This window comes from Carica papaya, chromosome 9 (assembly GCF_054855325.1).
Source record: "Carica papaya isolate Zhongbai chromosome 9, ASM5485532v1, whole genome shotgun sequence".
In the NCBI taxonomy this organism is placed as follows: domain Eukaryota; kingdom Viridiplantae; phylum Streptophyta; class Magnoliopsida; order Brassicales; family Caricaceae; genus Carica; species Carica papaya.
Window position 1 is genome coordinate 2903964 of NC_142317.1, and position 15052 is coordinate 2919015.

General features: G+C 34.0%; 2 protein-coding genes across 7 annotated transcripts; both read right to left on the reverse strand.

The window, feature by feature from the left end:
* Positions 1–806: 806 nt before the first annotated feature.
* LOC110823556 (acid beta-fructofuranosidase 1, vacuolar-like) lies at positions 807–3987 on the reverse strand. The gene is made up of 7 exons (XM_022053955.2): positions 3412–3987; positions 3223–3231; positions 2081–2937; positions 1839–2000; positions 1524–1753; positions 1354–1441; positions 807–1261 (listed from the first exon to the last, which is right to left on the reverse strand). Exons 1-7 carry the CDS (start codon positions 3827–3829, stop codon positions 1067–1069), a joined length of 1959 nt encoding a protein of 652 aa, XP_021909647.2. The 5' UTR covers positions 3830–3987; the 3' UTR covers positions 807–1066.
* A 1682-nt stretch (positions 3988–5669) lies between these two features.
* ATTPPA (Haloacid dehalogenase-like hydrolase (HAD) superfamily protein) lies at positions 5670–12124 on the reverse strand. Of its 6 annotated transcripts, none has more exons than XM_088211110.1 (14): positions 11493–11702; positions 10147–10199; positions 8781–8944; positions 8202–8702; positions 7949–8089; positions 7787–7858; positions 7359–7484; positions 7201–7257; positions 7009–7110; positions 6811–6888; positions 6644–6713; positions 6488–6558; positions 6305–6397; positions 5670–6152 (listed from the first exon to the last, which is right to left on the reverse strand). In XM_088211110.1, exons 4-14 carry the CDS (start codon positions 8493–8495, stop codon positions 6099–6101), a joined length of 1158 nt encoding a protein of 385 aa, XP_088067236.1. In that variant the 5' UTR covers positions 8496–8702; positions 8781–8944; positions 10147–10199; positions 11493–11702; the 3' UTR covers positions 5670–6098. The 6 variants fall into 6 exon arrangements, with proteins under 6 accessions (XP_088067236.1, XP_088067235.1, XP_021909460.1 ...); XM_088211109.1 differs by lacking the exon at positions 10147–10199 and adding an exon at positions 10718–10818; XM_022053768.2 differs by lacking the exons at positions 10147–10199; positions 11493–11702 and adding an exon at positions 11732–12124 and having other exon boundaries at positions 8202–8695.
* Between the last annotated feature and the right edge of the window lie 2928 nt (positions 12125–15052).

Consider the following 15052-nt stretch of genomic DNA (forward strand, 5'->3'; position numbering starts at 1 on the left):
TATATATATATGTATGTATATTCTGAGTAGAAACTATATGTATACATGTAAGAAATTTTGTTAACGATCCAGATTAAATAATGCAAAGCTTGCAAAAAGGGTAACGTGGGTATAAACCATAAACTAACTCTTTAATTTCAAATATCAAGAAACAATTTAAAAAATAAAAAGCTTCCATAAATTATTCAAGAAAACGGGCCTCCTACGAACCAAAAATTAAGCAACAATTGACTGCATTGATCCTGCCGAAGGGGATTTTAAAAAAAAAAATATTTCAAGATAAATGTGATAATTTAAAATATATTTATTATAAATTAACTAAATTTTTAATCAAAAGTATATAATTTGATTTAGAAAAAATAATTTTACCCATCAAAAACCACTTTTACCCATATATATATATATATATATATATATATTAGTAAGTTGATATAGTAAGATGTATTACAAATAGCTCATGGAAATTTCAGTGGGTTTGGCTTTTCAATTTACTTTGGCTTTGGTTTATGGGACCTTGCTGAGTACTTCACAGTTTGATTTGGGTGTAAAGGTAAAACCTACCAAACTACATTCAGTCTATGTTTAACCTTCATTCCAAATAAATCAAGAATTAATTTTCGTATACTTATAAAAGTGAAATCTATGATAGTTTCAAAACATTAGTAGGATTCGATTCGATTCGATTCGATTCAATTCACAATTGGGTAAGTACAAATAGAAATATCAAACACGTTCGGTTTTATATATTCGGATTCCATTAATTAAAGTCATATTTTCTTAATAACTTTTTACACAAAACGAGAATATGAAAAGGGAAAAAAAAAATACTTTTATTGAATTATTTTATTTTTAATAGACAAGATCAAAATTCATGTAACCTCAGAATTTCTTTTTATCATTTACCAAAATCAATAATATGGGCTGGGCCATTTTGGCCCATATTAGTCTGGACATCGTTGAGCAAATGGGCTTTTAGATTGATGCCATTCCTTGGACATTTCAAAAAGAAACGTGTAATACAGTAGGCTCCGTTGTTGTGCGCTTAAAATTGTGTGTAAGGTTAAATTTAATCATATGGGAAGGGATGAATGAAAGCAGAATTCATTTGCCAAACTTTAACCTTCGCCCTCACATTAACCGTCGTTGCATTGTTAAACAAGAACAGCCTTGCGGCTCCATAGATTGCTTTTGTTGGGTAAATCCGAGATGTGATCGCCGTCCTCCCTCCTTGTCCAAAGCTTTCCACAATTGAATGATCAACCTGAATAATCATCATTAAACTTCCGCAGGTTATATATATGTACATATTACACACTCAAAGTTTTTGCAGAAAGAAAACAGAAACCCGCATACCAGCACTCTCATGGTTAGTTTCTCATGTTTGAGAACAGAAACCGTGCTTCCATAAACCCTTTTGAACACATCGGGGGCCTCAGATGATCTGCATATTCAAATCTTTCTATTATAAAATTTTTAATGATACAAACGTGATTTGATCAGTATCATCTAAAGGAAAACCGAACCTTGTTTCATCGGCACAAAAATATGTTCTAAGAGAGCCATCAGTGGTGTTCGTAGGGCGGAAAAATACTGGAGTCAGCTCAGAGAGTCTCTCATCAGCATTAACCAAGAGACCGAAAGGACCTAAGCTGCTCCTATCTACTGCACCACCACCCTTGCAACTGTAATCTCCATTTGGGTCATGTATTATTTCTCCCACTGGTTCTGTTTCAAACTCTGCAATTATATCTAGCTGCAAATATATATAATTCTATGAGCTCATATTTCATAATGCTACAAGACTCCAGCAATAAAAAGAAGAAGGTTTAAGCACAGACCTGTGTTGCAGGTCCAATGTCGAGCTGCATGATGGATCCTGGAGACACAATAACATCATCAAATACCGTACTGTTCAATCTTAGACTTTCTACTTCCTCCACCGGCCATTGGAGAATATTTCTCCCAGTTTTGTTGTCAAACAACACCGTTCTTGGGATTGTCTGTAAGTACATGCCAATAAAATAATAAGTTCGTTCTTACTACTATTACATATATATATATATATGGATATAGAATGTACCTGAACGGATGCCCATCCTTTTTTAACATCATTAGCTTCAGTATCTGTCTCGTTAATCCAACCCCATAATATCCTTCTCTTCTTCTTCGGGTCAAAGAATGTTTTAGACGCGTAATATCTTCCATAATCTATCTTCAACCCTTTACCCACATCCTCATTCGGGTTATCGGGTATCCATTTATCTTCTACAGGGTCGTATGTTCCAATTGCATAAACATCCTCCTTAGTATCATCCAAGCTAGCCTTTAACACATGCTTGATTCCGGCTCCATTAGCTGAAGTATCCAACCCAACCGACCCGTTTGTCGCCACTGGGTAAAAGTCTACGCACTCCCACATACCCGTACCCGGAACTGCATGCAAGAACCCTTCTAGTAGCGTGTAAGTGGTGAAGTTAGTAGTTTGATACATGAGTGAAATTCCTGTTTTATTGACTTTTGAACCGATTGTGATTCGCCAAATTCCGTCATGGCCGAGCCATGCAGTTGTCGGGTCGCGAAAATCTTTGAGTCCGATACCCGGCGGAGGGACCATAACCGGGTTGCCGGGGTACTTGACCCATTCAAGAAGGAGAGGATCAGATAGGTTGGCGGGATATGCAAGGTTTTGCACCTGCACCGAATCGACAGTATCACCGGTGTACAGCATCATGATCTGACCATCAGGAAGGATAGTGGCGGACCCAGTCCAAACACCGTTGATATCGTACCATTGGTCTGGGACCATAGCGATTGGGAGGTAGAGCCAATGAATCAGGTCTGTTGATACAGCATGGCCCCACGTGATATTTCCCCATACGGCCGAATCAGGATTGTATTGATAAAAGAGATGGTACCATCCCATGTGGAACAATGGACCTGCACCCACCAAATAATTACCCAAAACTAATATTAGACCTGAGCATGGTCACATGCCATTGAGTATAGAGTAATTTTCGTCAGCTTCTTAACTTGATTGCCCAACAAGTACATATATGTATACATATATATATATATTCTTCACTTAAATTTAATAAATATAAATTTCTCAAATTATTATTTTCAGTAAATCCTGAAGTACGCAAGAACCTAAAACAATTTCAAATATTATAATATATATACTTTATTGTAAATAAAATTAAGAGAAAAAAAAAAGAGACGTACCATTAGGATCTGAAGCAGAAAACAGCCGACAAAAGCGAACACCAACAAGAAGTGACAAACAAAATTAGATCAGTACAAAAAGCAACTGACTGATTATATATAATTAAATATAAAATATAATATATGTAATAATAATAATACTAATAATTATAATTGCTTAATGAGAAATTTCTCTGGTTCGTTGCCTACCATTCATCCAATTTCTTTCAGGTTGAAAATGGTAAGCCGTTCTTTGCCAAGACAACATGGCATTCGTCCAATTAAACGACGCTTCATGACCCGACAAAGCCGGGTTCGATTTGGCCGAGACACCCTCCGCAACCCCTCGAGCCCTCAAAAACGACGTAGTTTCCGGCGTCATAGACGACAGGGGAATAACATTGTACTCTTTGTTCGATGTGGGAGGCAGTACAACTTGCTTCCTGGTTTGGTCAACGATTAAAGCCGCCAGACAAAATAGGAAGATGACACAAGCAAAGATCATAGCAAAACCCTTCAAGGGTAGTCGGAGAATCACCGGAGATCCTTCAGCAGATGGTCGGTCCGGCAACGGAGCGTAGGGTGGCGCGTGATCATCTTCAAGGTCATGGGCTTGCTTAGTGCCCATTCTTCCTTGTGGTGGAGTGAAAAAAACAAAGAAGAAGAAGAAGAAGAAGAAGAAGAAGATTACGAAAGACAATCGATCGGATTTAATTAAATAAACCAGAGAAAGAGATAATGATTATTTATTATGCGTTATAATAATAACAATAATACATACGTACATACATTATATTTACATATATATATATATATAGAGAGAGAGAGATTTATATACATGTATATTCAATGCCTTGTAAAAGAAAGAACCCGGTGGTTGTCCAGGTAAGTTGGAAATCACGTGGTTTTTTTTTTTTTTTGTTTTTGCAAAGTGGAAATCCTATAGTGACAGTTTGGCTCTTTCTTGGCTCATCATATTCAAGATTTACCGTATAATTTTCGTATCATTTAATATCTAATTGTTAGATTTTAACTTTAATAATTATAAAAAAATAATAATTAATTTTGAAAATTTTACTTATTTTATACATCTTTTCCATCAAGTTATATTTAATTAACACACGATTTAATACAATCAATTTGGTGACTCCTTAAGCTTTCGTGAACATTTCAACGATCAAGAAGGAGCTCATGTCTGAGCTTCTTACCTTGCAGTCAAACCTAAATATTTTGTTTATTTAATATTAAATAAGAAGAAAAATAAAATTGAGTATGAAGGAACGTGTGGAGAAAAATAATAATTTAATTAAAATTAAAAAAATAAAGAGAAAATGAGTGATGCTTACGCTTCTTCTTGTGACAAAACTTTCGCTTTTCACCTAAATTTTCGATTAGTAATTAATTCTTAGATTTCAATTAACAATTTGGAGGTTTAAAATATAGATGTTGATCTACCCAACACAAAGAAAATTAATAATCCAAAAATTAAAAAATAAAAAAAATAATACATAAGCAGAAAAATTTTAACAATATATTATTGGTCAAATCAAAATTATTTTCTACTAACGATTAATGGATATCGGCGATTAATTTGGTATTATAATCTTCATTAAGAAATTTATTTTGTGCAGTGACAATTAATGTAATATTTATTTTTTATTTTTTAAAAGTGAACTAATTATTTGGCGGACGGTGGTAATGTGAAGAAAGCCCACGGTGGCAGAACAACTTTACATTTAATAAGAGAGGGGGGGGGGGGGGGGGGGGGGGACGTGGCATTTTGAGAATCACAACAGTTGTTTGATAAATAAAGAAGTTGGGTCACGGCTGCTGCTGCTGCTGCTGCTGCATATTTGAAAAGTACAATCAACAATTATTTATTAATGGAGGGAAACCCAATGTAATAATACACACGTATATATGTTTTATTAGGAATGATTAAATAGCCAACAAATGAATTATTTCGTTTTAAGTATCATGATTTGGGCAAACGCGTCTATCTTAACTCTTTTCTTTTTTGACACGATATTTTAGTCAATTCGAAATTATTGAAAGACTCTAGAGGAACATAAAAAGGATTGGTCCGTGAAATATGAACCATAAATTAAATTTTAACGTACTTACGAACCAGACATGCAAAAAGCACACACAAGACAACGTTACCCAAAAAACAGAGCACAACCAGAAAAATCTGCAGCATAAAATTGGAAGGTTAATTTTTTGATCTGGTAATGGAGTTTTGCAATCATGAACTTAAATTCTGGGTTTTTTTGGTAACAAAGAAACCGTTTGATATTATTTCGTAGAGTTTAATAACAACATGTTTTGTATGACACAACTCTAGTTACATCTCTTATTCAGCATTTCATATAGTTTATAAGTGCAGAAGCCTTGGGATCCACAAAGGTTATATGACAAAATGGGAAAGGATAAGAGGATCATAAATTCATGCTAGTGACAAGACAAAATTGACCTTTCCGAACAATAGACAAGAGGAATTAAATATATATAGATGCGTTAACGTATCCAACAGAATAAACAAGTACCCATATTTCTTATGTATACCCCTTCAAAAGGATCTAACTCCTGACCAAAAATGATGGAAAAGAGAGAGAGGTAAATGAATGATCAATAAAAACTCTGGGACATAATTCCAGCCTTAGAACCAATAACAAAGATGATTCAAGCAAGGAATTTACAATTGAAGACAAGAAGCTTTGAGCCCATACAGATGCACCATTGCTGCAGACCTTGAATAAAAAAGTCTTCCGATGCCACCATGCTCCATAACCTCTTGTGTCAATACTTCCTAAGTAATGAATAAACATATAGGCTATCCTCTTGTATTGTGTGTATTATAGTATTCTTCCCTTATCTATTATTATGTATGTCATTGTTCACAGAGCACTTGATTTCTTCCACACCACTAGAGCTTTTAGAAACTCCATAACCTGGAAAAAAATTAGCAAGCACTTTTAAAGAATAACTCTACAGATAATAAAAAAAAAAAAATACAAAAACCAGTTCCCCAAACATATAACTTTTAGTTCATGATACAACAGCAATTACTCCCTAAATTAATTGCTTCAAGATAAACAAGCACCTCTGAAGGATCACGGAGAGAGTAAAATGCATTGCTTTCCTTGGGCACAGATGAGACTAAAATCCCATATCCACGATTATTCTCCCTCAACACCTGGTGTATGTCCAAATTTGATGTTTTAGATGGCAAAATAATCAAAAGAAAGAACCCATCCAATGAGTAACTTGGAAAGTTTATACACACCTTAAATGCATCTTCATCTGTCCGGTCATCTCCAACATAAATTGGGAGCACATCATCACAGTTGCTAAGTCCTACAATGAATTTTTTTGATTGTCGTGTTATTGAAATTGGGGGAAGATGGTAATTAAACATGGCAAAAACTAAAAGAATATTCACCAATTGATTCTAGCAAAAATGTGACTGCTTTCCCTTTATCCCAGTCAATGACAGGTCGGACCTCCAACACCTAATTCCGAGGTCAACACAAAACAAAATACAGACATCAGAAGAACTTCAACTAAAAATAAGCACTTCTATTATTGCACATATGTTCAAAAGATTACCTTTCGCCCGTGAGTTAATCGCAGACGTGAATAGTCTTTAATCACATCATGGACACAGTGAGCAACTGTTGCCCAGCTCTGAAAACAAATTTAAGAAAGAAATTAAAAAAAAAAGACAGATGTTCGTGACTCAACCCATTCAAACAAATAGTATAGAAGATGAATAGTTATCGGACACATTTAGTGCCCAGCATCTACCTTCTCCTCTACATTACGGTAATGAACAGAAACACAGAATTTATTATTCTCCACTTTTGCTCCTTTAATATCTTTTGTACTTTCCACAAGCGAGTGAAAAACCTGCTCGATAACCAAACATCAAAATAATAAATTATAAACATAGAATGAAAAAAAATTAAAAACAATATTTGTCTAGCATAAACCACGCACCTCATCAATCATAGGTAAAAACTCACTAGCAGGCTGGAACAAATTAACTTCCTTCCCCTATGTTCAAAAGAATTCAGATAACATTATTCAATAAAAGACCCAATGACTAGGAAGAGATACGGAGACAAAGTTTCTAAGATATTTTATCAATAAATTACCTTCTTGTCAGTGGATCTCAAACAGTTTGGATGGTCACCTGATGCAGATTCTCTGACCGGACCCATGATATCCATTCCATGACTCCCTGCATAGTAGAGTTCAGTTAACCCTACAAATTCGTATACCTGAAAACAATAACAGCAAAAATAAGCATTGGCTCAAAGCAAAACCACCAAGGAAAATTGATATATAAATATAATTTAAAGAAGGCACTAAAATCACATTACATCCTTATTATGGCTATGTTTGGATCAAACGAACTTAATTCTTCCAACTTCAATGGAGCTTAAAATATATTCTCTCAATTCCATAAGTATTTTTATATCACTTTACAGAGTTAAAATAAGTAAAGATCTCCAAATTAGTTCTACAAATGAAGTTCGTTTGTCCCAAATATGGCCTATGTAAAAGAAGGCAGCCAATATACCTTGTCACGGCTTCTTCCACTAATTATGGCTGTGGGGAAATACTTCGCCACATTTTTCACCGCAGCACGCATCTAAAGAGGTTCAAGGGCCTTGATTAGGATGCATAAAGAATAAAAAGAAGAAAAGTCAAATATTTATCTCAGAGCTGCATAAGTTCTTACAGCACTGGACATGAATGCGCAGTCAGGATTATCTACAATTGGTGAAAGTGTCCCATCATAGTCCAGAAACAACGCTATTCTCTTTCCTTTCGCATAGTTTGCGATTTGCTCAAATGATCTAATTGCTGATGGATACTTAAGCTGAGTAATCAGAAAATAGAAAATGAACAGGAGAACATGTAAGTAATTCATCTAGGAAGTTCTGATACCCAACAAAACAATGCCATTTTAAACTGAAAAGAAAAATGATTACCATCCACGTGCAGTAAGCAACATCAGTATCAGTGGATGAAAGCTCACTGTTGAAATCCTTGGTTATTTTCTTATGCGGAGGAGATGAGGATTTCATGGCATCAAGCCAACCACTGGCACGAACATCATCAAGTATTCCAGTTTTCTTCCTAGGAACTGTTAGGATTAGATTTTGTGAAAAACCGGTTCCCGGTGGTGAGTATGGCAACAGATTGGAATGAACACCCAGTCTTGACTTGCTTAAGGGAGCAGAATCGGTAATAACCGGAGAAGTATGATTTGATTTCAGGTCCATTGGATCCAGATTTGCACCAAATTAGCAGAGTAGAAACCAAGAAATATTTAACTGCAGTCTATCCACACAAACACAGAAAATTTGTCTCAATCTTCTGTCAAAGATATCTATTCACCCAACCCTTTTGTCGATGAAGAACCACCTCTTTAAAGTATTCTTGTCACTACTGTTTGGCACACAGTCCATCAAGCACAATCCTTCTGAATACTAAATGTTGAGGAATATTGTCAGAGAGGAGCAAATAAGAACCATATCCAGATACTCACCAAAAGGAAATAACTTTACCTGCACTTTGTCATCTCCCAAGTCATCGTCAGTCAATCAGCTAACAGAATATTATGTTCCACACGTGTGATTCTCAAAAGGAAAAAAGCGACGTTCCTCTCAGTGAGAATGTAGCAAACTCAATGCAATGTCAAAGAAAGACCAAGTACTTGAAGAAGCTGATACTGCAAGAAAACAGATTGACTTAGAACCTAAAATTATGAAAAGAACTACACATACCCAAGCAGGTGATTACAAAGACAAATTAAGATTAGATACAAATGTATGCACGGATGACTAAAGAGAAAACAACAACAACCTTTGGGAATTCATCATGAGTTCTGTGAAGACTGATAAGAACATAAATGGCATGAGAATAAGAACAGTAGCAGCTAAGCCAAATTAATCCATCAACCAGAAAATCATGGAATCTAAGAACTTCTACAAATTTGGTAAGGATTTCTGGACCAGCGACCACTATCTAAAGATTCAGTGAAGGAACAAAGTATAGTTTTCCAGTTTCTGTCATATTGAACTCTTCCATTTTCTGTTTAGTCTTATTCATACAAGACCAAGTTAGCTCTTCACCAAAATAATCTGCTCAAAATTGATTCCAATATGCTTTTGTACAGTTACAAAGCATCTCTAAGTCATGTTTTGGTTGCACTTATTCAAGAAAAGTCTTGGGAACAAAGAACCTTTTTCATTCAGCTGGTGAACAAAGAACCTTTTTCATTCAGCTGGTCCTAACAATTTAATATACCCAGATACTGCTTCATAATTTGCTTAAATTTTCCATCACAACTACCATTTTTATGCATTACAGGAATATACAATGTACAATCATAGAGCATAAACTACAAAATTAAAAAATCAAATCCACTATACATGGGAAAAAAAACAACCAACATTGATTGATTGTCAACTGATTGAAATGCCATACACCAAACATGGGCCTGAAGTTTATCAGGTATTTGAAACAAATGAAATTTGACACTGATGCAATAAGTGGTGAATCACCTTGTTAGGTTTTCTATAAATGTGTTGTTGGCGGCAACCATAATGATAGAGATGGTAAAGTAGCAAAATATGAAACACAAAACTAATTTTTATAATGGTGCAAATCCCAGAAATATGACTCAACAGAAATTTCCCGTTGTTTCTATTACCATAAAGCAAGGATGTCTTAGTGTCCATATATGTCTTATATTGTGCATTGTTATTGGCCATGTTTACCATCTCCCTCTCCAACAGTTGATAGAAACCAAAATATTTAATGACATCACATGCTAGTGATAACATAAAAAATGCAAAAAACCATAAGAAGTTTACATCACCCATTCTGTTCAACTTCGTAAAATAATAAACAAATATAACAGTATCATACATGAATTAAATAGCATTGTTAAACTGTGACGAAAGGAGACGCTGGAAACTTAACTGTTAATCAAACATATCATACATAAAGTTAGATGAAACGTGTACAGAAGTATTGCATGAAAGAAAAAAAAAAAACCTAAATCAAATTACAAACATTTAAAACTGGCCCACGGAACTGATATCTGGTAGAGAAAATACGAGAAATAAATAATTGTGTATAATAAAAATTACCCTACCCCACAATAGTGGGGAGGAAACTGTAGCCTATGCAAGCACACATCAAGGGCCGGCGGGGAAGTATGGGAATCATTAAAATCACGGACCCAGCACAGAAAGATTCAGATATGACATTGACGCTAGGATTGCAAAATTCATAAACCACCACACCTATGTTGCTGTTGTACATCGCAGCGAGGAGTGCAATATAAAAATTTTCAAGAAAAAGTTGAGAAACATAATACTTCCTATAAAGGCAAGCTTACAGTTTGAACAATAGTAAAACTAGGCCCCTGTTAGCAATACCAACAAAAAATCAAATATAATAGTGAAATCAACAATTCCAGAGGCCAATGTTATACCAAGGGAAAGTATGACTTTGTAGGATGAAATTTTCTCCCCGCGCTATTTGTAAATAATTTAGTTGATTATGACTTGAAAATAGACATTTGACCATCCACTCCTATTGTAGGGCACAGGGATCGACAAATCATTAAGAATAAGAAATCAAAGATGAAATCAAACACGATATCACATCAGCTTAAGAAAATACAGCTCTAAAGCAAGATTAGAACAGATGTGGACGTTTCCGTTTTTGCGGTTAGGGAAAATAAAAACTGAACAAACAGAACAAACCAATATTGCAGCAATCAGCCAAAGAGGACCATTTTTTTTTTTTTTTTAACCGACATCAAATGAAAAGTTTTATTTTAAAAAAGATTCAAAAAGATTTAAGGTGCCATCAGAAATTAGATTTATATATCAAAAACTTTCGAATCGAGGAATCGACGGCGAAAAAATTAAAACACAATAAGGAGCAAGAAAAACAATAATTTTCTCATAATATGATTTGTGAAAGATTACCATCTCTGGAAAATCATGATACAATAACTAAGAGCTAAAGTCACTGATTGTGCCAAGTATTTGAAACAATGAACTCATTCATCCCGGTTATCAAGTTAAATGAGAAGGAAACATCTATAGCATATCTGAAACAACCATCGCAATAATCAATAGTCAACACAATAAATCATCAAAAAAGAATTAGGTTGGGACTCTAATGCACCTAATTTACGAGCAATAAACCAAACAGGAAAGCAGAAACCAAACAAGAAGCTATCTTCCAAATGCAGGTACCTTCAAGGACATAGCCAAAAGAAACAGAACTACGAATAGAGAAAAGTCAGCAGCTGAGTAATGAATAAAATGAATCAATAAAAGAAACAAATGCACCGCCAGGAAGCTGAAAACTAAAAGGAAAACTCAGTCAATTTTCCTTCTCTGCTTTCTCGCGGTTTCCCGGCAACCAAACGGAAAAAGAAAACGCGAAAAGCTCGAGAGAATCGGAGAAAAAAGGAAAAGAATGTTGTACTAACCTAAATTGGCAAGAGAAACGGCAGCGAACTAGAAGCAAGCGAAAACGTATGTACCGAATCGACGAAAAGAAATGAAACTGGAGAGAGAGAGAGAGAGAGAGAGAGAGAGAGGGGGAAAGAAGAAATGCTTTAATTAGAAAAGAGGGTATTTATAGAGTTTTGATTTCGATGAAAACGTGCTTTACAAAGTAAACTCCGGGTTGTTGAATCGGGAAACAGCCTCCAAAAAATAAATCGGAAAATAAATTCCCCACTTTTCTCATAGGTCGTGCGATACAGTCGCCAAGGACAAGACGCGTGAACACTACGTCTTCGGCTTCAGCGCGTTACAATTTTGCTCGTTAATGTCGTTCCGATGAGCATTACCGAAGCTTCTTGATTTGCTGGTTACGTTAAGGAGCTAATTTGGGGGGGGGAGAGTATAAAAACGGCCAAACAGCCGGGACCCACATGAATCTCGTGAAAAAGTTTACACGTGGCAGTTAGACTTTGCGGCCTGAGCGCGTGAAGACACCTGTGATCGACTCGGGGCTGATGTGGCCACGTTTACTAGCGGGGCCCTCCACGTACGTGCTGGACTAGTTAGGGATGTACCGTCGCTTTCAGTCACAGCTGGGTGGTCGTCGGTCGGTGACGGTCATTGCTTGAATAATAACCAAACATGTGGTCCCACGTGGCAGGAGGTGGGCCCCATGCGCCAAAGAAATACTAGCCTCACGATTTGATGAGAGGGCAACAGAAAGTGGGTCCACCCTCGTGCGTGGATGATATCTATAGGCACGAAGATAATCCATGTGGCAGCCCACGACACGTATCGAGTTTTTATTGGGTGAGAGGACGCTGTCCAAATCAGCGACTCACGTACCTTAGCCTTTTCTATATGTATGTTTGTGTCCGCGGAGGCACCTTCAGATAAATCAAACTTATTGAGAATTTTTTTTTTTTTTTTTAATGCGAATTCTTAATTCTAAATATTAAAAAAATAATAATAATTTGATTCGAATTAAATATTTAAATTCTTATTTTTCTCAACCCCAAATTTCTATTAACAGATAAAATATTTATATCCACAAATTATTTAAAGTAAAAAGACAAATAATCCATACCTTTGCTTTTTAAAAAAAAAAATTAAAATAAATTTACCACGGAGATGTGAACTACCCAGTTCAAAGGAAAGCATTATATTTAATTATTGCGCATGTAGTTGGGCACGCTTTTTTTTAATAAATAATTTTGAACGCTAATTAATATTTAATTATTTTTTAACGAAAACTTTACAGCTTAATTTATTATTTTATTATTATTATTATTATTATTTTGGCCGTTGGGCGGTAAATGCTAATGGTCAAGTAATTATAATAGTATTTTCGGGTATCGGTCATGAGAGGCTTCGTGTGGGCCCAAGCGAACCCGGAGAGAAACAGAAGAAGGTTGAATTTACTGGGTCAAAATAACAAAAAACAAAAACTTTATATTGAAATTTCTCATATAATAAATAAAAATGTAAATATTAAATAAATTTTTTAAAAAAAGGGTAGTTCACAAGAGTGCTTCGGATTGTGGTCAAAGTTTGACTATTGTTTATATAATAATTTTGGAAACTTCCTTTACAGCTTGGAAGGAGAATAATTTTGAGTAGCGTTGTAGGAAATTTCTTACTACGGAATTAAAAATCAAAATTTTTGACTATATAATATTTTAATTGTTACACGAAAATGTTTGTTTAATTTTTCTAACTCATTTACGCATAAAGTTAATGAGCAAATCAACTTGACTTTTACAGGAAATTTCCGAGGGTGGGAGAAGACTCGAAAGATGCCAAAAAGTTAATCGGTGGAGAGGGCTCACCAACATTTTTCAATGTACGTTAATTAAATGAAAATATAATAATAATAATTTATTAATTAAATGCTAAATACTTACACTTGTTTTTTTTTTTTTTTTTTTTTTGAAAGTTCAAATTTGTGTCATGACTTTTATGTTATATTAAAAAATATATATATATATATAATATAATGTTATTATTAATGGGTACGTGACAAATAATTAATAAAATATATTTAATTCGAAAGGTTTCGGTTGTAATTAAGATTGGGTGAGGTGGGGCGCACGGGGAGATACGTGTTGACGTGATGTTAAAGTCAACAATTGAAAATAACTGATGGATCTGGGCTTTGTTAGCTTTTAATCATTGATTCATGCGTCATCTTCACCGCGTAATTTTCTTTTTTTTACTAATCTATTTTTTTTAATCTTATGTATTAAATTATAATCCAGTAAGGTAATTTGAATATAATTTTTATTTTATATATTTTATTTTTAAATCAAATAATGAATATAAATTTGAATACATATCAAATTTGCTAAATGACTGTGATGCAATATGACAGGCAAGCTATGGTGATAGCTGGCTCAAGCCACTCTATTTAACTTTCGGGCATTAAGATACATTTTAGTCGTTGATAATTATCATAAGAAATTTTCAACATATAATAAGATTTTCGTTATTAAAAATATCCATTTTTTCAAACTTATAAAATGGATAGAATTTTAGAATTGTTTCTTGAAATAAATACTTTCATACATATTTTTTTTCGGTTAATTTATGTTATATTCTATTATTGTAAGATAATACACACTGGTTAATAGTATATCTAATGTCATATTACAGGTACATTATGAACGTAGATAAATATAACTATATATATATATAATTATAACAGTGGTCAGCATGACAATAATTTTGACGAAATAAGGTTTATTAGAGTTTAAAAAGTCAAGTTCCGATAAAAATAAAGACTCACCTAAAATAAAGAAAAAAAGAAGGTGACAAAAAGGACGATCGAAAAAAAAAACGAGGGTGAAGAAAAAAGTGCAACCCTCTAGAAATTATTGTAAATGAATTTTAAGTGATGAAGAAGAGGATGTTAAAACTTTGAAGAAGACGAGTTAAAACATAAGACGGCAATGAGGGCTATGAAAAGGGATAAATGAGGGTTGATTTTGGGAGATAAAAATGGATTTTTAAAAAAAAAAAAAATTAATAGAACTTATATATATTTGCTAACGTGAATACTATGTCAGTAAATTCATAATAAATTAACACATGTTTTAATACATGTCGTTATACTATATTGCAATTAAATGATATTAAAAAAAATAAAAAAATAAAATAATTTTATTTTTTTTTTTAAATTTATATAAAAAAAAATTAAATTAAAAATTACTATGGAGAGAATTTTAAATATTTTTATATAATTTTAATTTTAGCATTGATTTTTAGGTTTGCATAACAAAATTTAAATTTATGTTAATTTTTTT

Coding starts and splice junctions, on each gene's coding strand:
- ATTPPA (XM_022053768.2), bottom strand. CDS start 8,495: ATGGACCTGAAATCAAATCATACTTCTCCGGTTATTACCGATTCTGCT. Junction 7,111..7,200: donor TTTTACCTATGATTGATGAG/GTGCGTGGTTTA, acceptor GTTATCGAGCAG/GTTTTTCACTCGCTTGTGGA. Junction 6,559..6,643: donor ATTTTTGCTAGAATCAATTG/GTGAATATTCTT, acceptor AATTCATTGTAG/GACTTAGCAACTGTGATGAT.
- LOC110823556 (XM_022053955.2), bottom strand. CDS start 3,829: ATGGGCACTAAGCAAGCCCATGACCTTGAAGATGATCACGCGCCACCC. Junction 1,754..1,838: donor ACATTGGACCTGCAACACAG/GTCTGTGCTTAA, acceptor ATATATTTGCAG/CTAGATATAATTGCAGAGTT. Junction 1,262..1,353: donor AACTAACCATGAGAGTGCTG/GTATGCGGGTTT, acceptor ATGATTATTCAG/GTTGATCATTCAATTGTGGA.